The following is a 19,301-nucleotide window of genomic DNA, read 5'->3' as shown; positions in this document are numbered from 1 at the left end:
CTCTCAAACAGTGCCCATTAACCTTGCCCCGAAATTTGACAAGATTCTGAGTCTGTTCAGGTCTATGTAATCTTCGTGGGGACATTATACAAGATTAGGAATAAGATGTTCCGTTATAAGTTAAATCAGTTGTAATGGTTACATGGTTAAAGTTGTTTCTCTTGTTTATTGTTCATTTTTACAAATCTATAACAAACTTTAACTGATCTGTATTTTTATACACAAACATCTTTGCAAATGATTGAGTTAATGCTTTGACATACTAAAAACTAATTACATTAAAAGCCAATAATATGTAGTTAAATTATGTACAAGTAGTTAAGTAATCATTTGCATAACTGCATAAAACGCTCAGCGCAACAGGCGACCTTCATTATACTCGTCTGAAACAAAAGGAAGCATGTCAAAAAAAAAAAAAGTAATGCAGCTTTTTGAAGACATTTACGTCGCGTAATTACGTCACTTCATAACGTTTCCATGGCAACAGGGGGAAATGCTCTTGTGTGAAGTAAACGCAACATTTTTCAACTTTCTAAGCTATGTGACTTTTTTGCAACGAAAATGCGGGGATTATGAAATCATGCAAACTCGGCATATTTTGCGCGGAAATCGGCAATTTATGTGGTGAAAGGGCGGCATATTTGAAAAAAATGCGCCCCCCGCATGAATATGCAGACTTTGGCTGATTAAGCGTTGAATTATGCGATCGCATAATCACGTTTTTCTGGAGGGACTGGATAAAATGTTGGAACAATTTATTCCCCATGCTCTCATCCAGTACAATACACAACATCAGCAGAGAACATTGTCAAAGTTCCTGGCAAACATACATAAACAAGATGACTATCTCAAAAATAAAAAGAAATAAAACCCAGCTACCTTCTGATGATTAAAACAATTACCTTCTCATGATTAAAATATAATTTAAGTTAAAAAAAAAAAAACTTTCTTCCGCTAGGAAATAATAAAAACAGTTAATATATAGTCAACATCAATGACGCCACTGACCAAAAAACTATCAGAGTCATCACCTAATGGTCTGGTGAATGACACTACTGGTGGACTTCATCATCCGCGTCGCCTTCTTCTTAATGGGGTCCAGCTCAAAGCTCTTCCAGAGGCGCACCGTCTCGTCGCCAGCTACCGTGGCGACGGTGGAGCCGTCCGGGCTCAGAGCCAAATTGAGCACCCTGTCATCATGACCTGTTGAGGAACCACACACGGAATTAAGACGACAAGCAGCAGAGTTGACGGAAACGAGTTGTTCCTACGGTCGGAATTTTGAGACTTTTTTTAACGCTTCGACTCACCGGCGAGCTCGGCCACTTTGGTGAGGGACGGGTACTTCCAGATGACCACGTTGTTGTGGGCGTAACCGTGGCCCGACACCAGCTCCTTGTAGTTGGGTGCAAACACCAACGAGGAGATCTGCAGTCACAGTCATCAAGTTGAGAGAGCGTGGCACATAAAATAAAGCCCTCAAACAGCACAAAGGAAAACACCATCAGGGTTAACAGTAACCTGGGCGGTTACCTGGGACTGTGTGTCAAGCGCACTGATGCAGGAGCCACTGTTGACGTTCCAGACGCGGATGTGTCGGTCACTGGTGCCGCCGCCGGATGCCAGAATGTTTGGCTGCCATGGGCACCAAGCCAAAGCCTAAAGAAGAAAGAAAAAAAAATAAAACTTTTCACTGATCCATTTGGTGCAGCTTTCCCTCAGGTAACACAGCTTTGGCATTCCTGTAATGGGTAGCTCAACATTCTACACACAAGGGACGATGAACTAGCTCGAGTTACATGTTGCTTCATCCACACGCCAACGCCTTACCTTAACTGCACCTTGGTGCTCGCTCCAGCAGTGGAGGGACTGGCTCTCGTTGCCGATGCTGCCTTCGCCAAGACCGGGCCACACGTACACCATGTTGTCGTTGCCGCCACTGGCCAGGTAGCGGCCGTCGGGGGACCACTCCAGGCCGCACACCTCCTGCGTGTGGCCCTCCAGCGTGTAGATGTGGTGGTTGGCCACCCGGACGTCGTGGTGGTGGATGTGTCCTGAACGTGACGCACTGGGGAGACGAGGGAATATGAGACCCGCACTTCACACCGATAGCAGCTCTTCCTGATGGGTGGCCAATGTGGGGGGATGGGGTTTGTAGTGGGTGTTGGACTCCCAGTCACATTCGCATCAACTGCAAATCTCTTTACAGACACCAGATGATTGTTCTTTTTCCAAGGAGACCTGAATAAAAGCGGTCTGGCGAAGTGATATTTCCATCAATGTGTATATGTGAGGTCCCCCCTTCACTGTAAAGCGTCTTTGAGTGTCTAGAAAAGCGCTATATAAAATTCAATCCATGTACCCTAAGGGGCTGTGTCCTGGATGTAGGGGCACCTTTGAAAGGCATTCATTGAACAAATTGTGACAAAATACTAATGTTAATTAGGCATTTTGTTGTACTGATGGCCTAAAAATAAGGGTAAACATTACTAAATTTATACACTAATGGTAACCAAAGGAAGCTTGTAGTCGGCTATTTAGCCCGTCAATGTTCATTGTGGCATAATGTACACATCCATGTTGCAGTCTTGCATAATGCACATTTCCTTACAAATACAATCACGCATAATACTTTAAAAAAGGTTGAAACTAGACGACGTGGATCATTCAACAGCCAATCAGTCACTACATTACATACATCCTCATATTCTACAAATTGTCGGTAGTGCATGTTATCCAATCAACGGTCACACAATAGCCATGCTGCATTAGCAAGATTACCTGGACAGAATGTGGTCGTTCCAGCTCAGGCTGCCCACTCTAGCGGTGTGGCTAGTCATGCTTCGCAGGCGCTTCTGATTCTCCACATCCCACAACTATGACAGCAGAAGGGGGGGGGGGGGGGGGGGGGGTACAGGCAGGAATGAGCTATAGTCACCCCGTCATCCGTTCACCGCGTGCTTGTCAACCATGTCTGTGTGCAGTCAGTACGCTCACCTGAACCTTGAAGTCACTGGTGCCTATGGCTAAGTAATTGCCCTCTTTGGTCCAGGAGACAGAGGTTATGTAGTCCTCCTCCCGCTCCATTTTCATTAACAGGGTGATTTCGCTGCGGGTGGCGTCCCACAGGTAGACGTTGTCATGTAGCGCCACAGCGAGAAGGTTCCGGCTGCTCCAGTCAAGCAGGTTCAGGTCTGTTGGTGGTGGGACAAAATGGGAGCCATATTGAATACAGGGTGTCCTCTATTCATGCGTCAATAAATATAAACAACTGAAACGTGGTAGGAGCTTATTTGAAATTGCCATATTGCAATGAGTCAGTCCTTGCAAATATTGGTCAAACCATTAACTTACAAAAGTCATTTCTGAGCTCTGGAGCGTCCAAGATCCTATCAGGAATGGAAGAGATGTATCTCGTCTTTTTGACTGAAGAAGGCGTGACTTGACTGTAAAGGACCTTTAGGTTGTTCTGGTAACCTGTAGATCAGAACGGTATCATACAACATAAGAAGACTACTTTTCAATCCAGGATGGGTCAAATCAAATAGCCATTAGGACTCCTAAGAATATAGTCAAGCAAGAACATTTCTTCAATTCCGTTACCTTCGGGAGCATTCAAAGGCTTTCCGCCAAGGTGCAAGATCTTTGCCTCTTCAACGGCGTACCCATTGAGCGAGACCGACCACGCCTTCTGGTTCTCCTTCAACATTCAAATAAATGTCAGCAAAATCTCAGCAATTATTCAAATAGAAAAGAGTCACGAGTAGAAAATTAACAAATAAATGCTACAATACTAATTCCTGCTGATTGCATCTCATTACCAACGCGGGGTTGTTTGCATCCAGAGGTTCATTCTCCTTGGATAACAGGAAGCTGGCCACATCCATCTGCTGTCCGTTTCTGATCGGGATGAAGCGATCGCCTCCAACTTTGGATGGTGTGCATTTTTTATTTTTTCCTATTGCAACAGTGAGGCAATACGTTTTATTGAACAGCAGCATTGGCACATGTCCACTGTCCCAACAAATGTAACAGTTGCACCACTGTCAAGGCCGTTTACGTTACCTGGAGTTTTGCTGGGGGTCTTCGATGTGGTCAACGAAATGTTCACAGACTTCCCAGGTGATGGTAAAGCTGAGGAGGTTGAGGTACTGGCCTTTCTCTGCCACCTGGCCATGGGCGCGTTTGTGATTGGCATGTCCAACTTCAAAATGCCTTGAATATCGTTTTCGAATCCGAATTGAGCCATGGCTGAGGTACTTTCCAAATGATCTGTGTATGAAGACACTGTTAACATTAGGACCAACAACACGGTTGCTTCTCTAGCGAACAAATGCGTAAATATAAAAAAGGTGCATTTAAAACAGGATGGCTCCTGGGCTAAAAGGACAATACGCAACAGTCGACAGTCCCGTACATGGTTGCATTTAAATATTCTTAATAGAGCACACATCAAACTATGTCGATTACAACAACATGCATGCTACCAGGTTTCTAACAAACACAGCGTTTCTATAAAGTTCAAATCTGAAACAAAAACAAAAATATCTAGGTAAAACACAATTAAGCTACATATTTCTACAGTCCGTCTGTAGTCGCTATAAAGACCATTCAGCAAAGTGTTGTGAATGTAAACCAATCTTTTCTCACCTCACCTCAGTTAATATTAGCCAAGCACGGCGAAACTTGCTTCCGTTCAGAAATCTGAAATTATGAAGCGCCTAACGTCTTGTTTAAATGTCCAAAAGCACTGCGCTGATTGGCCCATTCTTTTTCTTCTTCTTCTTCTGATTAATGGCGGATCCTAGTTTTTCACTATATACCGCCACCTACTGGACCGCTACACAGGAGTGTGTGACAAGGACTTGGCAAATGATACTTTAAATCATAAAAATGAATTCAGAGAAAAAGCATACAAACAAACAAAACAAAACAAAATAAACAAACTACCAACATAAATAAATGAATAGAAAAAAATATATTTTAAAAATATATATGTCTATTTAAAGTTAAATGCTTCTAATTAGTTCAGTATCATTAAGATACATAACAAAATACCTGCTTCTTTGTCCCTCCATTCCTTGCTCCTGTAAAATATTGTGAATGTCATTTCCTTCATCCAGTTCTTTCCATTTCCGTCACTCAGTTATATCCATATCCTTTTTCAAATTCTGGAATATAAATACCAATACCACATTGTGCTTTGGGATCTTTAGAACCATCTGTAAATATTTTCAGGTATCCATAGTATGAAGTAGGAAGCAGGCTTGAGCAAAACTTTGCTTGGTGAGATCCTCGCTTTTTTTGTGTTAATAAATCAATGTTTACCTCTGGATCAGGTAGCAGCCATGGAGGAATACAACTTAAAGCTAATGCTGGACCATACTTAAATTCTTTCAATCCATACTCATTCACTAAATTGTCAATATTCCAACCAAATCCATTGGCCTTTTTAATATATTCCCAACAATCACTAAGCACTGAAATAGATGGGTTGTTAACCCTTCCTTTTAGTCTAACCCAGTATGTTAAAGACAATTGCTCATACCTTAAGTGAATTGGGGCTTCCTTAGATTCTACTAATAAGGCGCTTGTAGGAGTTGTTTTAAAAGCACCTATGGCAATCCTCAACGCCTTATTCTTTCAATATTCTTGAGGGATGTCTTACATGCTAAGCTGTACACTATACAACCATAATCAATTGTTGATCTCATCAATGCTTTATATATGTAAATCAGTGACTGCTTGTCTGCTCCCCAACTATGCCCTGTAACCATTCTCATAAGATGAGTTACCTTTTTACACTTTGTTTCGATATAATCAATGTGATATTTCCATGTGAGTTTGGCATCCAACCATATTCCCAAGTACTTACATTTTTCTAACAAGTTGCTGATTATAGAGCATAATTTTGTAAGTTTCAGGGACTTCTTTCCTTGTAAAATATACAACCTGTGATTTTGAAACAGAAAATTTAAAACCCCAATCAACTTTATTGTAGGTTGCCTACTGACAACTGGCTGGGGACTACAGCTGGAAATTAGCCAAATAGGCTAAAGCTGCTCCTTCTCAAAGGGGACTGTCCACAAAACTATAAACAAATAAACTAAACTAAACTCCCCACTGTTCAAGTATATGTATGTCCTTTTGAATCTTATCATTAACATATGAAATGTTGCCCCCTCTTCTCCAAATCACAACATCATCTTCATATAATAGGCCTTCATTATTCTCTCCCAGTTTGTCACATATCGATAAACCATTATGTTGAACAAGATGGGACTAATAACACTCCCTTGAGATTGGCCCATTCAACACTATTGCGATCACTACGTCAAGTCACAACCCTGTGATTGGTTGTAATTATCTTCCGGGAACAACGTCGTTATGCTTTTATTCCGTGGTAGAATGGTATCGCCATCTTCAGGCCAAAGTGTGTATACTTAAATCACTTCTTACAGACAATTTGTAGTCTTTTTTTTCTCCTATAAAGGTGTTATTCCATATATAACAGTGCGCTTTGACTCCTGAATTGTAATAGGGCATGGGTGGCGAAGTAATGTACCCACAAATAATGTACATCTAAGTCAGATTTGGCTTTGGCTCACTTTAGACACAACTTTTGCTGAACCATCATCAGAGGACTTTCTATCCAGACCTGGCTTTCTTTTTGCGTGTTTTGAGGTCTTGTGTCTCTGCGCACTGTGCGGCAGATGTGCCGCCCTCTGAGCGGCGGTCGAAGGCGGGTCTCCATCAAACATGGCAGCCCTCTGATTGGCTGGGCGGCGGTAGAGGGTTGGTCTACACTAAATATGGCTTCACTGTCTACTGGAGAGCCTCAAGAAATGGAAGGTAAATACATGTTTATCATCTGATTTCTCCCCGTGTTGTGTTTGCGTCATGAATACCGCTCGACAGGCACCCCGTCTCTTTAATGATGTGTGATCACTGTGAATGCGTTGTGGATGTGTGCGTTGTTTGGGAGTTAAAAGCATCCCCTGAACGTGAGGCTGACATCAACAACAAGACTGCCTGCCTAATATTGTTCTTCATTGGGCTGCCTCACAATACCTGAGAGCGAACGTTACACCGGCTTTCCAATGTGTTTCAGTTGCTCATACGTATATTATTTAAGGACTATCATCCTATTTCCTGACATTAACTTACTTAGTGTTTTATTTTAATTATAATAGCAGTATGGCTATCGAAGCTTAGCTTGCGAGCTAGCATGGGTATCGCCCATGATTTGCTTACATTCGCTATCAGTGTAATCTTTTGATCATTTAGATTTGCGATGTATGACGTAGGGCAACCATAGATTAAGGTTGCTCTTCCGTTAAACATGTTATGTCAAGGATATTTAAATATAATATGAACGTTTTAAGTTTTGTGTGACGTGTGTATGGAGTGTGTTGGCAACTTAAGGCCTCCGGCGAACATATTGGTGACTATAATCGCTTGGGTCCATTGCGTCGTAATCGTTGTAGCCACTGCAGGTGTCAATGGTTTGAAGCACAGCTCTGAACATCTCTCCCGGTTAAATCTCTAGTGGATCGGCGTGGCGAGTCTGAAGAGTCAGGAGATGAAGAAACTCGGAGGAAGAGTATCAATGGCGAACAGGACACCACTCGGCCATCTACCTCAAGTAACTATTTTTGTTTAAACAACACCATATGTCTAAATAATCATTACAAAAGTCATTTAAATTGATATTTAAAGTGCGAGTAAGACCTACATGTTATTATGTTTTATGTTTCATTTAAAGAGGAGTCCCCAGTTGATATGGAGACGATAACCCTGGACCCTGATGAAGAAGTAAGACATTTTTGGTATTTGTTAGTTTTCTTGACAATTGTTATAAGATGTTTCTGCATCGTTGTTCGTTTGTAGATTATGATCCACGAATAATGGTTGCTTGTTGTCTTTTTTAAGGATGTTGATCTCGTTCACTGTCGCATTGGGAAGATCGAAGGATTGGAGGTGTTACAGAAGGCCAAAGTAAGTTGTTTAATAGGTTCTGTTACAATTTAAGGATGTGCTGAATATCGTTTTCATGCTTATGCGATCATATTACAGATTAACATTTTTTTGTGTTCCTCTCCTCTCTTCCTATCCAGACCCTCTCCCTACGCCAGAATCTCATCAAAAAGATAGAAAATCTAGATGGCCTAAGATCACTGCAGGAATTGGACGTCTACGACAACCAGATACGCAAGCTAGAGAACCTCCAGAATCTCACGGAACTAGAGTGAGTCTGAAGTCGACAGTATTCAGTACTGCCTTACTGCCTGGATCCTCTACATATTCCTCCCTAGCCTATTCACTTTGGCTATACAGTGGACAAATTTCCGGATCTGTGGGCTATTTGGACCAATGGCTGTCTTGCTTTTCCATTTTATATTAGGCAGCTTGACGTTTCCTTTAACATTTTGAGGAAGATTGAGGGGCTGGAGCGGCTGACCAGAATAAAGAAGCTGTTCCTGCTTCACAACAAAATAAGCACCATCACCAACCTGAACCACCTAACCAGCCTGGAGATGCTGGAGCTGGGCTCCAACCGGATCCGGGTAAGATAGTCGGCCCCTGGGAAGGTTGTGCTCAATAATTGATTGTCCTAGCTATTGAATGACTGTCCAAAATATGTATGTTTTGAAAGAACTCTGTGAACATGTTATAATGTACATAATAAATAAATGATAGCAAATGCCTGTTGACCAATAGCAACACTGATATTAAATAATAGCAAAACTGTCTACCAAATAATTTACTAATCGTTCCTGCAAGACACCTTACCTTAACTGCTCCTGGCGAGCTGGCTTTTCCTTGCATGGTTCACTCCGCAGTCAGTGTGTGAATATATGTATAAATGGGCGAATTGTAAACCGCCTTGGGGGGGGGTCACAGGTTAGAAAAGCGCTATGTAAATACAGTCCATTCATCATTTCCATGTAAAGATAACATTTAGAGACCGTACACTGATTTCTAAATGTCTGTTGTCATGTTGTTGCCTGCGCAGATGATCGAAAACTTGGACAGCCTGTCCTCTCTGCAGAGCCTGTTCCTGGGAACCAATAAGATCACACAGCTACAGCACCTGGAGGGCTTACATAATCTCACAGTTCTCAGCATTCAGGTACACCTTTTGATTTCCAACACATTCTTTCTGTTGTTTCTGTAGGTTTGAGCAATGGTATAATGCACAATATATTTAAACGTTCACAGACACTTGTATAGATTGTGTTTTATTGTTTATGCCACCAGAGTAATCGCATCACTAAGATGGAGGGTCTGCAAGGCCTCTGCAACTTGAGGGAGCTTTACCTGAGCCACAACGGCATCGAACTCATAGAGGGGCTGGAGAACAATGTGAGTCATACAAACGCACTGGGGCACTGGCCACAGTCCTACCCAGTCCAACCATCGGCAATACAATACCTTGGACCGTCGTGGATGTTGCCGCATACCTTATCCTTTTTTTGTCTTTTGTCTCTTCCACAGAAAAAGTTAACGACTTTGGACATCGCGGCCAATCGAGTGAAGAAAATAGAAAATATCAGCCACCTGACGGAACTACAAGAATTCTGGGTACGACAACCCAGTGGGAAAGGGATGAAATCTGAGTAGAATTAAAACTGAAATTCCATGCGTCATTTGTTGTTGAAGTCATTGCATGTGTCATGGGATCTTGATCAGGGAGACGTCCAGAAGTAGGGAATTTATCTTCATGAAAAAGGGGCTTGGCTTTCTTGTAGCTCTTCCACTATAGCGCCTGATCATAAATAATGATGTATTAATAAACATACACAAGCTTGTTGGGGGGGGGGGGTCCGTTGAATAAAGCTGATGCCCCTGTCCCCCCCGTACCCCCATCCTTTCTCCCTCAGATGAACGACAACCAGATAGAGAACTGGTCCGACCTGGACGAGTTGAAAAACGCCAAGACCCTCGAGACAGTGTATCTGGAGAGGAACCCGCTGCAGAAGGACCCCCAGTACCGACGGAAGATCATGCTGGCGCTGCCCAGCGTGCGGCAGATCGACGCCACCTTCATCCGCTTCTGAGCCGCGGCCGCGCGGATCCTCCCGCCATGAGCACTCCCCCCCCCCGCCCCCATCTCCTCCCGAAATACCAGACCTCACGTTCCGAAACCTGCCTCATAGACGTCAGACCACACGCACACAAACACACACACACACACGCGCAAACATGCACACAACACACTGGCACACGCGCATGCAACAGACGCACACACACACACATGCCTGCACACGCGCAACAGACGCACACACACACACACACACACACACACACACACACACAACCACACATGCTCCTTCCCCTTACTTAGACACAAATAAACATGTATACACTTTGAAGTTAGAGTTCTGCCGTGTTCACCCACTCCAAAAAAATAAAAACGTGTATGCAGCCATGCATAACTGTATCTATGCTGTTGTCTAACAATAAGTGTGCTGATTTGATTGGCTGGATCTGAAATTTGTGAAGAGGAAAAGAGGGGATTCCTCTCATATATCCTCATTTGTCTCCAGCTACTATATTTTTGCATGCATGATACACTATTAGACTCCTCCTCTTCCCCCCCCCACACGCACACACACATTATTTTACCACTTTATGTTTGAAGTTTCACTGCAATCTAATGAGAGACAAAATGGGGCATTTCAAAAGATTTTGGGAAAGGAGGAGACTTCTACCTCACCAAGTACCAGGTACTTCCCACAATAGGTACACCAGTTCATGAAGCATCTGAGAATAGACGACCTTGGGGTGTTGTATATTTGACCGCATTGATACAAATAAATACTATTTGTTTTAGAATCCTATTATTTAGGCTAAAACGTCACAGTCCTGTAAATATCACAACGCTAAGCTCAACGGGTAATTTGTATTACCCTGGTGGGTAGTCACGATCTGTTGCATAATTTGACCGATTCAAATAAAGTCATAGACAGTGCATGTGGTTATTATGGTACTTGTCAAGACTTGACAGCCTATTAGAAGTAAATGTATATTCAAATAAAGATCATATGGCTCCCTGTGATTGTTGCTAGCTATTTATCTTTTTCTAAATTCAAACATTAGGAGATTGCCTTGTCTTAAGTGTATCGTTGCAGTATAAACTTGACATGAGATGCACTAGTACAAGTACAGTCCCTTTTTTGGATAATTTATTATGGTTAAACTTAACCAACTTTTTTTTAAGTTTTTTTTTACAGATCCATATCGGTCTTTCTTAATTGACTATGGAACTATATACAGTAGTCCTATGTTACCGACTTGCTATACTATTGTGTAACGTTGGCCAACAGAGGGCCGATTTACGGCCTGAAGTGACTCATTGAATTGTTGATGGAATCTAGAAAAGTCCAATACATTTAGTTTATTCATAAAGGTATGCATCAGTGAACAGTTGTAAACCCAGAGTATTCAGTTATGAAGTAGCACATCATCACAAAGTGCATGTTGATGATGTTTAATATAACATAACTCATAACTTAATAATAATATCAACTAATAATAGTTTAATGATGTAAGATAGACATTATTTATGCAAAGCTCCAAATGCATTTTTCAAAAGCATTCGTTCCTTCAAAAAATACATCTCCCACAATGCAAAACAAAACCTTCGGTGACGACGGGGCATTGCGCCAGGGAAAGGACGGCGGAACGCACGCGCAACATTTGTGTTGTTGTTTGTGGCGGTAAGATGGCGGCGCTCGGAGATTCATCAGCTCCGGGGGTGAATGGGTTAATACAACAATTCACAGCAATCACAGGTAAATAAAATATTTTTATTTGTGTTTGGGCCACACGGTAACCATTTACTATCCCCCCGAGCAGCTAATCCGCCTAAGCACCTGAAATGTACTGCGCAGGAAACAAAATGGGCATGGATGTGTTGTACTGCCCCCTGTCAATGCTCTGCATTGGAAAGAGAAAAGCCAGTCACGGCTGACAAGTACGTGGGTCTCTGGCTCATAAACTTAAAAGTCAAACGGCGTGGGGAAGGTGTTTTCCTTTCACGTGTGCCAAAATATAGCTTTCAAACACACTCTACACGTGCAGTCTTATCACAGCGAGGTGACGTTCGCCAAACTTGCTCGATCATCTTTCGGATTGCATGTTTGAATATCTGGAATGGACGTCGGGTGTGCAACATTTTCCCTGACGAGCAGAGAGAGAGCAGTGCTAGCTGTCTAGGCTCCGCCTAATGTTCCTGGTAGCAGGCTTGAAATGAAAGCCCCTCACTTTTTGGTGGCATGATCGCAGTACGAGCGCTCAACCGTTCACTGATATGAGAAAAGTTACCAAACTTCACTGTAACGCAGTATATTTTTTATTTATGTGAATACACCATCGGTTTGAATGGATGATGAAAATGAAAGGGGTTCCTTGGAGAGGATACTTGCTATGGGAAGTGAGCATGCGCAGTTCAGTACTTTCAACACATGAACTAAACCGTCGGTACAGGTCGTGTCATGTGCACGGGTGGCATGTAACTTCCACATGTAATAACTCCCACAATATGACCATATAATATACAAAATATCATGCATCATGTTAATAACGCTTTTAGCCATTGGATGATAAAAATGCACGATTGTGTCCAACATGGTAGTGGGGTTCAACATGTTAATTCTGGTGTAGTGTCCTCCTCGTTCCACATGTTGATTATATCATTGGGTCTTTTTTATGTCTTCTTATGGTTCTTTTCTAGGAGCTACAGAGAGTATAGGAAAACATATGCTGGAAGCATGCAACAACAACCTAGAGATGGCCGTCACCATGTTCCTGGATGGAGGTGGCATCGCCGAGGAACCCAGCACCAGTTCTGGATCCGCGGCGGCTTCCAGCAGCAGAGCTCCACCTGAAGAGTAAACAGATCTTTTATTCATATATCAGGAACACCTACCCTCACTGTGTTGTATATTATGCACTTTAAATATTACTTATTTTGTTAAACGTGTTATGGTCTAACACGTTGCTACTTGGTGGATGTTTGTAGTACAGAATGATGTCGCCTTATGTTTTACAGTGAAGTACGTGCGCCGATTCCCCAAAAGCAAGACATATTGGTGGAGCCGGAGCCACTGTTCGGAGGTATGGTTCTCATTATGTGTGTTTGGCACCTCACACTTCTTAGGGATCCACTCTGAACGGCCTATTTTGTTCTGATTGCTGACATGTGATTGTCATGTGACCTTCTTGACTGACCCCTGACCCGCATCTTCCATCCAGTGCCAAAACGTAGACGTCCTGCACGCTCCATCTTCGATGGCTTTCGGGACTTTCAAACGGAAACAAGTGAGTTTCCTGATTGTCTTATGTTTTTTATTACTTTTTTAAAGGGAAAGTGCATCCGATTTCATCCTCTAAAATCAAGAAATAAGGTTGGAAACCAGTGAACTGCCCCATTTCAGACAGACAAGTTAAGAGTATTTAACTTGAGCTCCTAAACTCCAGTAAGTACTTAAGTTAAGGTATTTAAGTAGGGAAATGACTCCAACCTTAGTCATAGTGGTCGTCTTCTAGCACCTCACGTGGGGTGGATGATGTGTTACTACAGTCCGACAGGAACAGGAGCTGAGGAACGGCAGCACGGTAGACAAGAAGCTGAGCACCCTGGCAGACCTTTTCCGCCCCCCCATTGAGCTTATGCATAAAGGAAGCTTTGAAACGGTAAGGTTTTGGCGTGGCCGGACTATTTCTTTATTCGTATTGAATTGCATCAAACGTTGTATTGGTAACAGACCAGATTAAGCTGGTTCAGAGAAGTAGCCATCAAGTCATTTGATATACGATAAATTCAAAGATGGATTTACTTTAGAAAAAACATGCATATATTCAATAAGAAACGTTCTTTTTAAACGGCAGTAGCTAGATTGCCATATTATGAAACTAAATTGCAGGTTATGGTTTTAGTTATGGTCTTAATAGTGGATTATTATAATAATTTAGTAATTTGTGACAGTTCTGCTCAACATCACTTCCTAGTAGGGCTGCTCGATTATGGAAAGAATCATAATCACGATTATTTTGGTCAAGATTGAAATCACGATCATCGCATCCATCTTTCGGTCGCCCAATGGACAATATGTACAATATGTATCAAGCTGTTCTCTCTATAAAACATTTAATAAAAAAATAGAAAAATCAATTATATTTTTTTTTCAATTATGTTTTGTGATCGTTTGACGCTAAAATCGAAATCGAGATCGAAATTCGATTGATTGCCCAGCCCTAATTCCTAGTTAACGGAGAAAAGAGGAAGTGCCTTTAATTTGTGTTTAGTTTATAGGATTATTAAAGCAGTGTACCATGTGGTTAATTTTTTTTCATGGAATTGACAGAAAATGGACTATATCGTGATAAATATCTTTATGAAATAACTCATTTTGTGATGGTAGATTTTGTCTATAACGCACATCCCTAGCTCTGTGTGTGACGGTAAATTTGTGGTTGGTGAAAACTCCCCTACAACATCACTGAAGCATAAACCGTATCCTGGTAAAGTGTTTAATACAATCGATGGCTAAAAGACACAAAAATTGATTGCCTTCAATTAGAACATATTACTTCATCACCATCTGGTGGCCATATAGTGTGATTGCGAATGTTTGGCTTGGTGTCATGTCAAGATATCTACCTGCTTGTGTCTCATAAAGGTTGTATTGTCAAGTCTACATTGGATTTATTGATTTATTGAGAGCCCTGCTGGTGGGTGCGCTGAAATCTTGCTTGAAATACACATTAAGTGTCCGTAATGTGACCTTGGTGTTTCAGGCGAAAGACTGCGGGCAGCTGGAGAACAAGTGGCTGATGATCAACATCCAGAATGTGCAGGACTTTGCCTGCCAGTGTCTGAACCGGGACGTGTGGAGCAACGAGGCCGTGCGGACCATCATCAGAGAGCACTTCATCTTCTGGCAGGTCCGTCTCATGTCCACTAGTCACTCCACCTCACGATGAACCACTCTCTCCCCATCTGAGGAACCCACACACCTCCACATGTGCCATAATGCTTTGCCTCCCAGACTCTTTCGTTTTTGTTTTGGTATTCACAATGTACATCCTCTCTATCACAGGTGTATCATGACAGTGAAGAGGGCCAGAGGTACATCCAGTTCTACAAGCTAAACAAGTTTCCCTATATTTCGATCCTCGACCCTCGGACAGGTGAGTCTTGACAAGGGAGCGGGGAGGGCTTCAGGCCGTACGGATGCTTTAGATGTGCTGTTATACGGACCATGAATGACAGTTATATGTCCATGAACACCAACCCCGTCGCGCCCATCAGGTCAGAAGATGGTGGAGTGGAACGAGCTGGATGTGGCGTCGTTCCTGGAGCAGGTCACGGGCTTCCTGGCAGAGCACGGCCAGCTCGACGGGCCGTCGTGCAACGCTCCGCCCGCCAAACGAGCACGCTCCGTGAGACTCTCCCTTAAGTCCTCTCTTAATCAGGCTCCTCCCACGTGTCTCTTTCAAATGCGCTCATGGCGGACTTAAGTTGACCGAGTCTCTTCCTGCACCCTCCCCCCCCCCCCCCCCCCCCCCCCAACACCCCTTGTTGTGGTTTTGTGCCTCAGGAGAGTCTGATCGACGCCAGTGAGGACAGCCAGCTAGAGGCGGCCATCCGGGCGTCCCTGCAGGAGACCCACTACGAGTCCTCCGTCCTGGGCGTCCCCCACTCCCCCCAGTCGGAGGCGGAGGAGGACTCGGAGGCGGAGCCCTTCTCCGACAGCGAGGGCCTCATCTCCATCGACGGCTCCGACAACGACGCGCCCGAGCCCCCCGTGCAGAAGACGCCCGCGTCGTCGTCGTCGTCGAGCCGACGGCCCGCCGCCGCCCCTCCTCCCACCTCCTCCTCTTCCTCCTCTTCCTCCTCATCCGCCTCCTCCACCCCGCAGCCGCTCGGTTCAAACAGCGCCCCCACCTGCCACAGGAAGTCCCCACACAAAGAGCACAGCCACAGGAAGGAGGACAGCAAAAAGAACCACCTGGAGCGGCCGGCGGCGCTGGCGGCCCGCAGTAACTCTGAGCCAGCGCCACCGGGGGAGAACCACTGTTCCACGGCGGCCCAGAGCATCACGCCGTCAGGCGCCGCCAGGCCCTCGGACTCGGACGGACCCGACGCCGATGACGGTATGAGGAGACACACAGCCGGCTGTTTGTGTATATGTCGGTGTATGTTGGTGTGGATGAGTGAAGTGGCGTGTAAAGCCGTGCCTGAAGTCTAACCGTTACCGTGTGACCGTTTGTTCCTGCAGGTCCGAAGGCCAGGTTGATGCTTCGCTACCCGGATGGTCAGAGAGAGCAGATTGCACTGTCTTCCAAAGCCAAACTGATGGTGAGAGTGCAACTTATTTACCGTTCACCGTCTAATATAAAAATAAAAGATGGATTAATTTTGTGAAGGACATAATGGAAAGCAATGTTTGTATTTTTCGATGACTAAACGGTGGACAGACACTTGCCTGTGATGCCTTACTCTTGCAGTCTTGTCCCAACCAAAATACTCAAACAAGGACTCTTAACTAAAACATCTGAGTGGGGGAGAAAGTTCACCTGCCTCACACACAAATAGCATGCATGAATAATTACATGGGTTTGCAATTCGACCAACCCTTCAGGTCTACTGCACCAAAGGTATGCATCCATCTTCTGGTCGCCCAATGGACAATATTTGGAGGACAACATTGCTGTTTTTACTTTTTAATTTGGACTGTAGACTGTATGTGGCCGGTGCGGCCCTTTTTTATGCTATTGTGTGTTGTTGAGGTTCTGTTTTTCTCTCCTCAGGCCCTGGTGAGACACGTCCAGTCTAAAGGTTATCCCAATGAACGCTTTGAGCTCGTCACCAACTTCCCCAGAAGGAAACTCGCACACTTGGACTACGACATGACCCTGCAGGACGCTGGTCTTTGTCCACAGGAAACTGTATTTGTGCAGGAGAGGAACTAGCTTACTTAATTTACCACCTGCCCCCCACTCCACCCTTCAACACATGCACCCATCCTCTGGTAGATCCTCTACTCATCACAGATGATTGGCCAGGGATCATGTCATTGGCCTTAACCCTTTTTAACACTTTTTTTTTTTTTGTCGAAATTAGGCCCTCTATTACCGGGACATGTTTGAGTGGATGGACTGATTACCTTTTTTCTCCCCATTTACTTTTCCACTGGCTTGAATACCGATGTACTCTCTCTACTGGCAGCCTAAACCTTTTTGTAGTGTGAAACATATGGCCAGTCAGGTGTTGACACCAGCAATCTCCAAAATGTGGTTCTCCAGACCCCTTTTTATTTTTCTTCATGTGTAATTCATCTCGACCAACCCTGTATTTTGTTTTTTCTTCGCCCTGACTCGTTCCAGCTGTTATCCAGATGGAACACATTTGATAATGTTCATATAAAGTTCCATGCATCTAACAAGAGAGGGGATATTTGATGAGACACTGCAGAGCCACTGGATTTCACCAGTGTCTGAAGTGTCATCTCTTACTTTCCGGCTGTTTGTAACAGTTTTTCTGTACCTGGGAGGGTGATGGAAAGAAAGGCTTTTGTAAGCATCTGTTTGTACCAAATGTTACCGTTGTAGTTATTAAGGCGAGGGGGACATGGAAACAATGGTTCTGTGAATTGGAAAGGACTTTAAACGTGTCTCACTATCCCCAGCGAAAAACTGAAGATCTCAGAAGATCGGTAGATCTGCACATTTGTACTCGAGTTTCTATTGGTTCATTTTAGACTAGAAGATGAGATTTGAGAGTTTCTGCCTTTTGATACAAAAGTGAATGAATGAGGAGCTGTTCATATCATTGATCAGTCCTGCTTTGTACAGGCGTGGTGTAGAGATGATATTTAGTTGTAGTAATTGTTCATTCAGTTTTTTTTTTTTTATATATATATGTTCTGCCAGGCAAATATGCTGATGCTGAAATATAATCATCGAAACCAAAATAAATATGTTTGGTCTTCTTTTAAATTTCCAAACCTCCCAACAAGCAAAAATTCAAAATACACAAAAGGGATGGGGGATCGAAGTTTACATTAGGAATGTGTTCTTTCGAGTTTTGACTGCTATCCAAATACCCTTCAATAAACTCACTGAGTCAGAGTGCTGGTTCAGAGCTACAGAGGTGGTGTTGTAGGCCATTTCTATAACTAGACGGTAGTTGATACGATCTTAGCATTATGGGATTATAATCAAACTTTTCAAACCCAGAGAAGTTTTGGACATGTAACTTAAATGACAAAGAAAACACATGCGTGATATCAACCACTTTTTGGGTGAACAAGTTAAGTGTTTGGCCTTTCCAGCAAGCTTTTATGGTCTATTTAGTAATCAGCTTTTCCAATGAGCCGTATAGGTTAAGGGGTCATAGATGAAAGCAGCATATCTGCAGCTGATCAAACAATGGTCTCGAGGGGGACAGGGGGCTCAACCGCCCCCTCTTCTAAGCAAACTACAGCTATGTCAAAATGTTAACCCTAACCCCACACCCTCCTACCCCAAATTTTTTGGCTGTTACCTTTCAGAGCAGTACCACAGAAATGTGCGGGGGAGAGCCTATATAATAATTAATAATAAGTTGAATTCATTCCAGGTACTCAAAGTGTGTGTGTGTGTGTGTGTTGAGCACCCACCCGGGTGATGCATAACGTAAGGTATGTGCGATAGCATACTGACTGTCACAGTGGAGAGGTGAGTTTGGATGCAATCCGATGAGAGACCAGGAGATGATACAGTTTGTGTGGGTACAATATACATATTATATTTGGAGTATAAAAGAGGGCCGTAGATTGAGTATCAATGGGCTTATTATCTAACAAGGGTGACGACTCCAACCCCCGTTCAGGCAGACCTCAGTTGGTTCTCGGAAGGACTGGTCAATGAAAGTTAAAGTTTGACTAATGTGCCGTCTGGAAGCATGGCAGCACTTTGTGTCTGCAGTTAATTTGTGTTGGATGGGAAAGTTAAAACCAGCAAAAAGGTTAAAGGTTTTTGGTTTTTTTAATGGGGAATTAGCTGTATTACTGTTTGTAATCGCAGGACACTTAAATGTAGACTGAAGAAAATTCTGAAACAGAATTTTAACACAATGGGCACCCCCCCCCCCCCCCCCCACACACACACACACACACACACACACACACACACACACACACACACCGTTTTAGACTTTGTACACCCTCACTCTGTAATCACACAATCAGATAAATGTGACTAACTCTTACAACAGGGAAAATCGCAATCATCTCCAAATCATCCAATCA

At 43.4% G+C, this 19,301-nt stretch overlaps 3 protein-coding genes across 4 annotated transcripts; 2 read left to right on the top strand and 1 right to left on the bottom strand.

Annotated features, from left to right (window-relative positions):
- Positions 1 to 146: 146 nt before the first annotated feature.
- Positions 147 to 4,696, bottom strand: cdc20 (cell division cycle 20 homolog). Of its 2 annotated transcripts, none has more exons than XM_079750860.1 (11): positions 4,651 to 4,696; positions 4,066 to 4,272; positions 3,822 to 3,958; positions 3,604 to 3,700; positions 3,355 to 3,477; positions 2,998 to 3,194; positions 2,782 to 2,876; positions 1,831 to 2,068; positions 1,534 to 1,659; positions 1,311 to 1,428; positions 147 to 1,203 (listed from the first exon to the last, which is right to left on the bottom strand). In XM_079750860.1, the coding sequence occupies exons 2-11, from the start codon at positions 4,247 to 4,249 to the stop codon at positions 1,028 to 1,030; spliced, it is 1,491 nt and encodes a 496-aa protein (XP_079606986.1). In that variant the 5' UTR covers positions 4,250 to 4,272; positions 4,651 to 4,696; the 3' UTR covers positions 147 to 1,027. The 2 variants fall into 2 exon arrangements, with proteins under 2 accessions (XP_079606986.1, XP_079606985.1); XM_079750859.1 differs by having other exon boundaries at positions 4,656 to 4,691.
- Positions 4,697 to 6,800: 2,104 nt separating this feature from the next.
- On the top strand, positions 6,801 to 11,026 carry ppp1r7 (protein phosphatase 1, regulatory (inhibitor) subunit 7). The gene is made up of 10 exons (XM_079751554.1): positions 6,801 to 6,852; positions 7,550 to 7,645; positions 7,766 to 7,815; positions 7,933 to 7,998; positions 8,118 to 8,248; positions 8,405 to 8,567; positions 9,017 to 9,133; positions 9,262 to 9,366; positions 9,499 to 9,585; positions 9,885 to 11,026. The coding sequence occupies exons 1-10, from the start codon at positions 6,813 to 6,815 to the stop codon at positions 10,059 to 10,061; spliced, it is 1,032 nt and encodes a 343-aa protein (XP_079607680.1). The 5' UTR covers positions 6,801 to 6,812; the 3' UTR covers positions 10,062 to 11,026.
- A 652-nt stretch (positions 11,027 to 11,678) lies between these two features.
- ubxn7 (UBX domain protein 7) lies at positions 11,679 to 18,067 on the top strand. Its single transcript, XM_079750501.1, has 11 exons — positions 11,679 to 11,798; positions 12,740 to 12,896; positions 13,058 to 13,122; positions 13,261 to 13,326; positions 13,589 to 13,701; positions 14,806 to 14,952; positions 15,108 to 15,198; positions 15,320 to 15,450; positions 15,609 to 16,164; positions 16,290 to 16,369; positions 16,822 to 18,067. The coding sequence occupies exons 1-11, from the start codon at positions 11,729 to 11,731 to the stop codon at positions 16,981 to 16,983; spliced, it is 1,638 nt and encodes a 545-aa protein (XP_079606627.1). The 5' UTR covers positions 11,679 to 11,728; the 3' UTR covers positions 16,984 to 18,067.
- Positions 18,068 to 19,301: the final 1,234 nt, after the last annotated feature.

Source organism: Pollachius pollachius (assembly GCF_949987615.1).
Source record: "Pollachius pollachius genome assembly, chromosome: 14".
In the NCBI taxonomy this organism is placed as follows: domain Eukaryota; kingdom Metazoa; phylum Chordata; class Actinopteri; order Gadiformes; family Gadidae; genus Pollachius; species Pollachius pollachius.
This window is presented reverse-complemented; position numbering and strand designations above follow the sequence as displayed.

Excerpts from the sequence above, each read along its gene's own strand:
- cdc20 (XM_079750860.1), bottom strand. The coding sequence starts at position 4,249 with ATGGCTCAATTCGGATTCGAAAACGATATTCAAGGCATTTTGAAGTTG. Across the intron at positions 3,478-3,603 it reads GCCTTTGAATGCTCCCGAAG|GTTACCAGAACAACCTAAAG; the intron begins GTAACGGAATTG and ends TCTGATCTACAG. Across the intron at positions 1,660-1,830 it reads AGCACCAAGGTGCAGTTAAG|GCTTTGGCTTGGTGCCCATG; the intron begins GTAAGGCGTTGG and ends TTTCTTCTTTAG.
- ppp1r7 (XM_079751554.1), top strand. The coding sequence starts at position 6,813 with ATGGCTTCACTGTCTACTGGAGAGCCTCAAGAAATGGAAG. Across the intron at positions 7,816-7,932 it reads CCCTGGACCCTGATGAAGAA|GATGTTGATCTCGTTCACTG; the intron begins GTAAGACATTTT and ends GTCTTTTTTAAG. Across the intron at positions 9,134-9,261 it reads TCACAGTTCTCAGCATTCAG|AGTAATCGCATCACTAAGAT; the intron begins GTACACCTTTTG and ends TTATGCCACCAG.
- ubxn7 (XM_079750501.1), top strand. The coding sequence starts at position 11,729 with ATGGCGGCGCTCGGAGATTCATCAGCTCCGGGGGTGAATGGGTTAATA. Across the intron at positions 13,702-14,805 it reads ATAAAGGAAGCTTTGAAACG|GCGAAAGACTGCGGGCAGCT; the intron begins GTAAGGTTTTGG and ends TTGGTGTTTCAG. Across the intron at positions 14,953-15,107 it reads AGCACTTCATCTTCTGGCAG|GTGTATCATGACAGTGAAGA; the intron begins GTCCGTCTCATG and ends TCTCTATCACAG.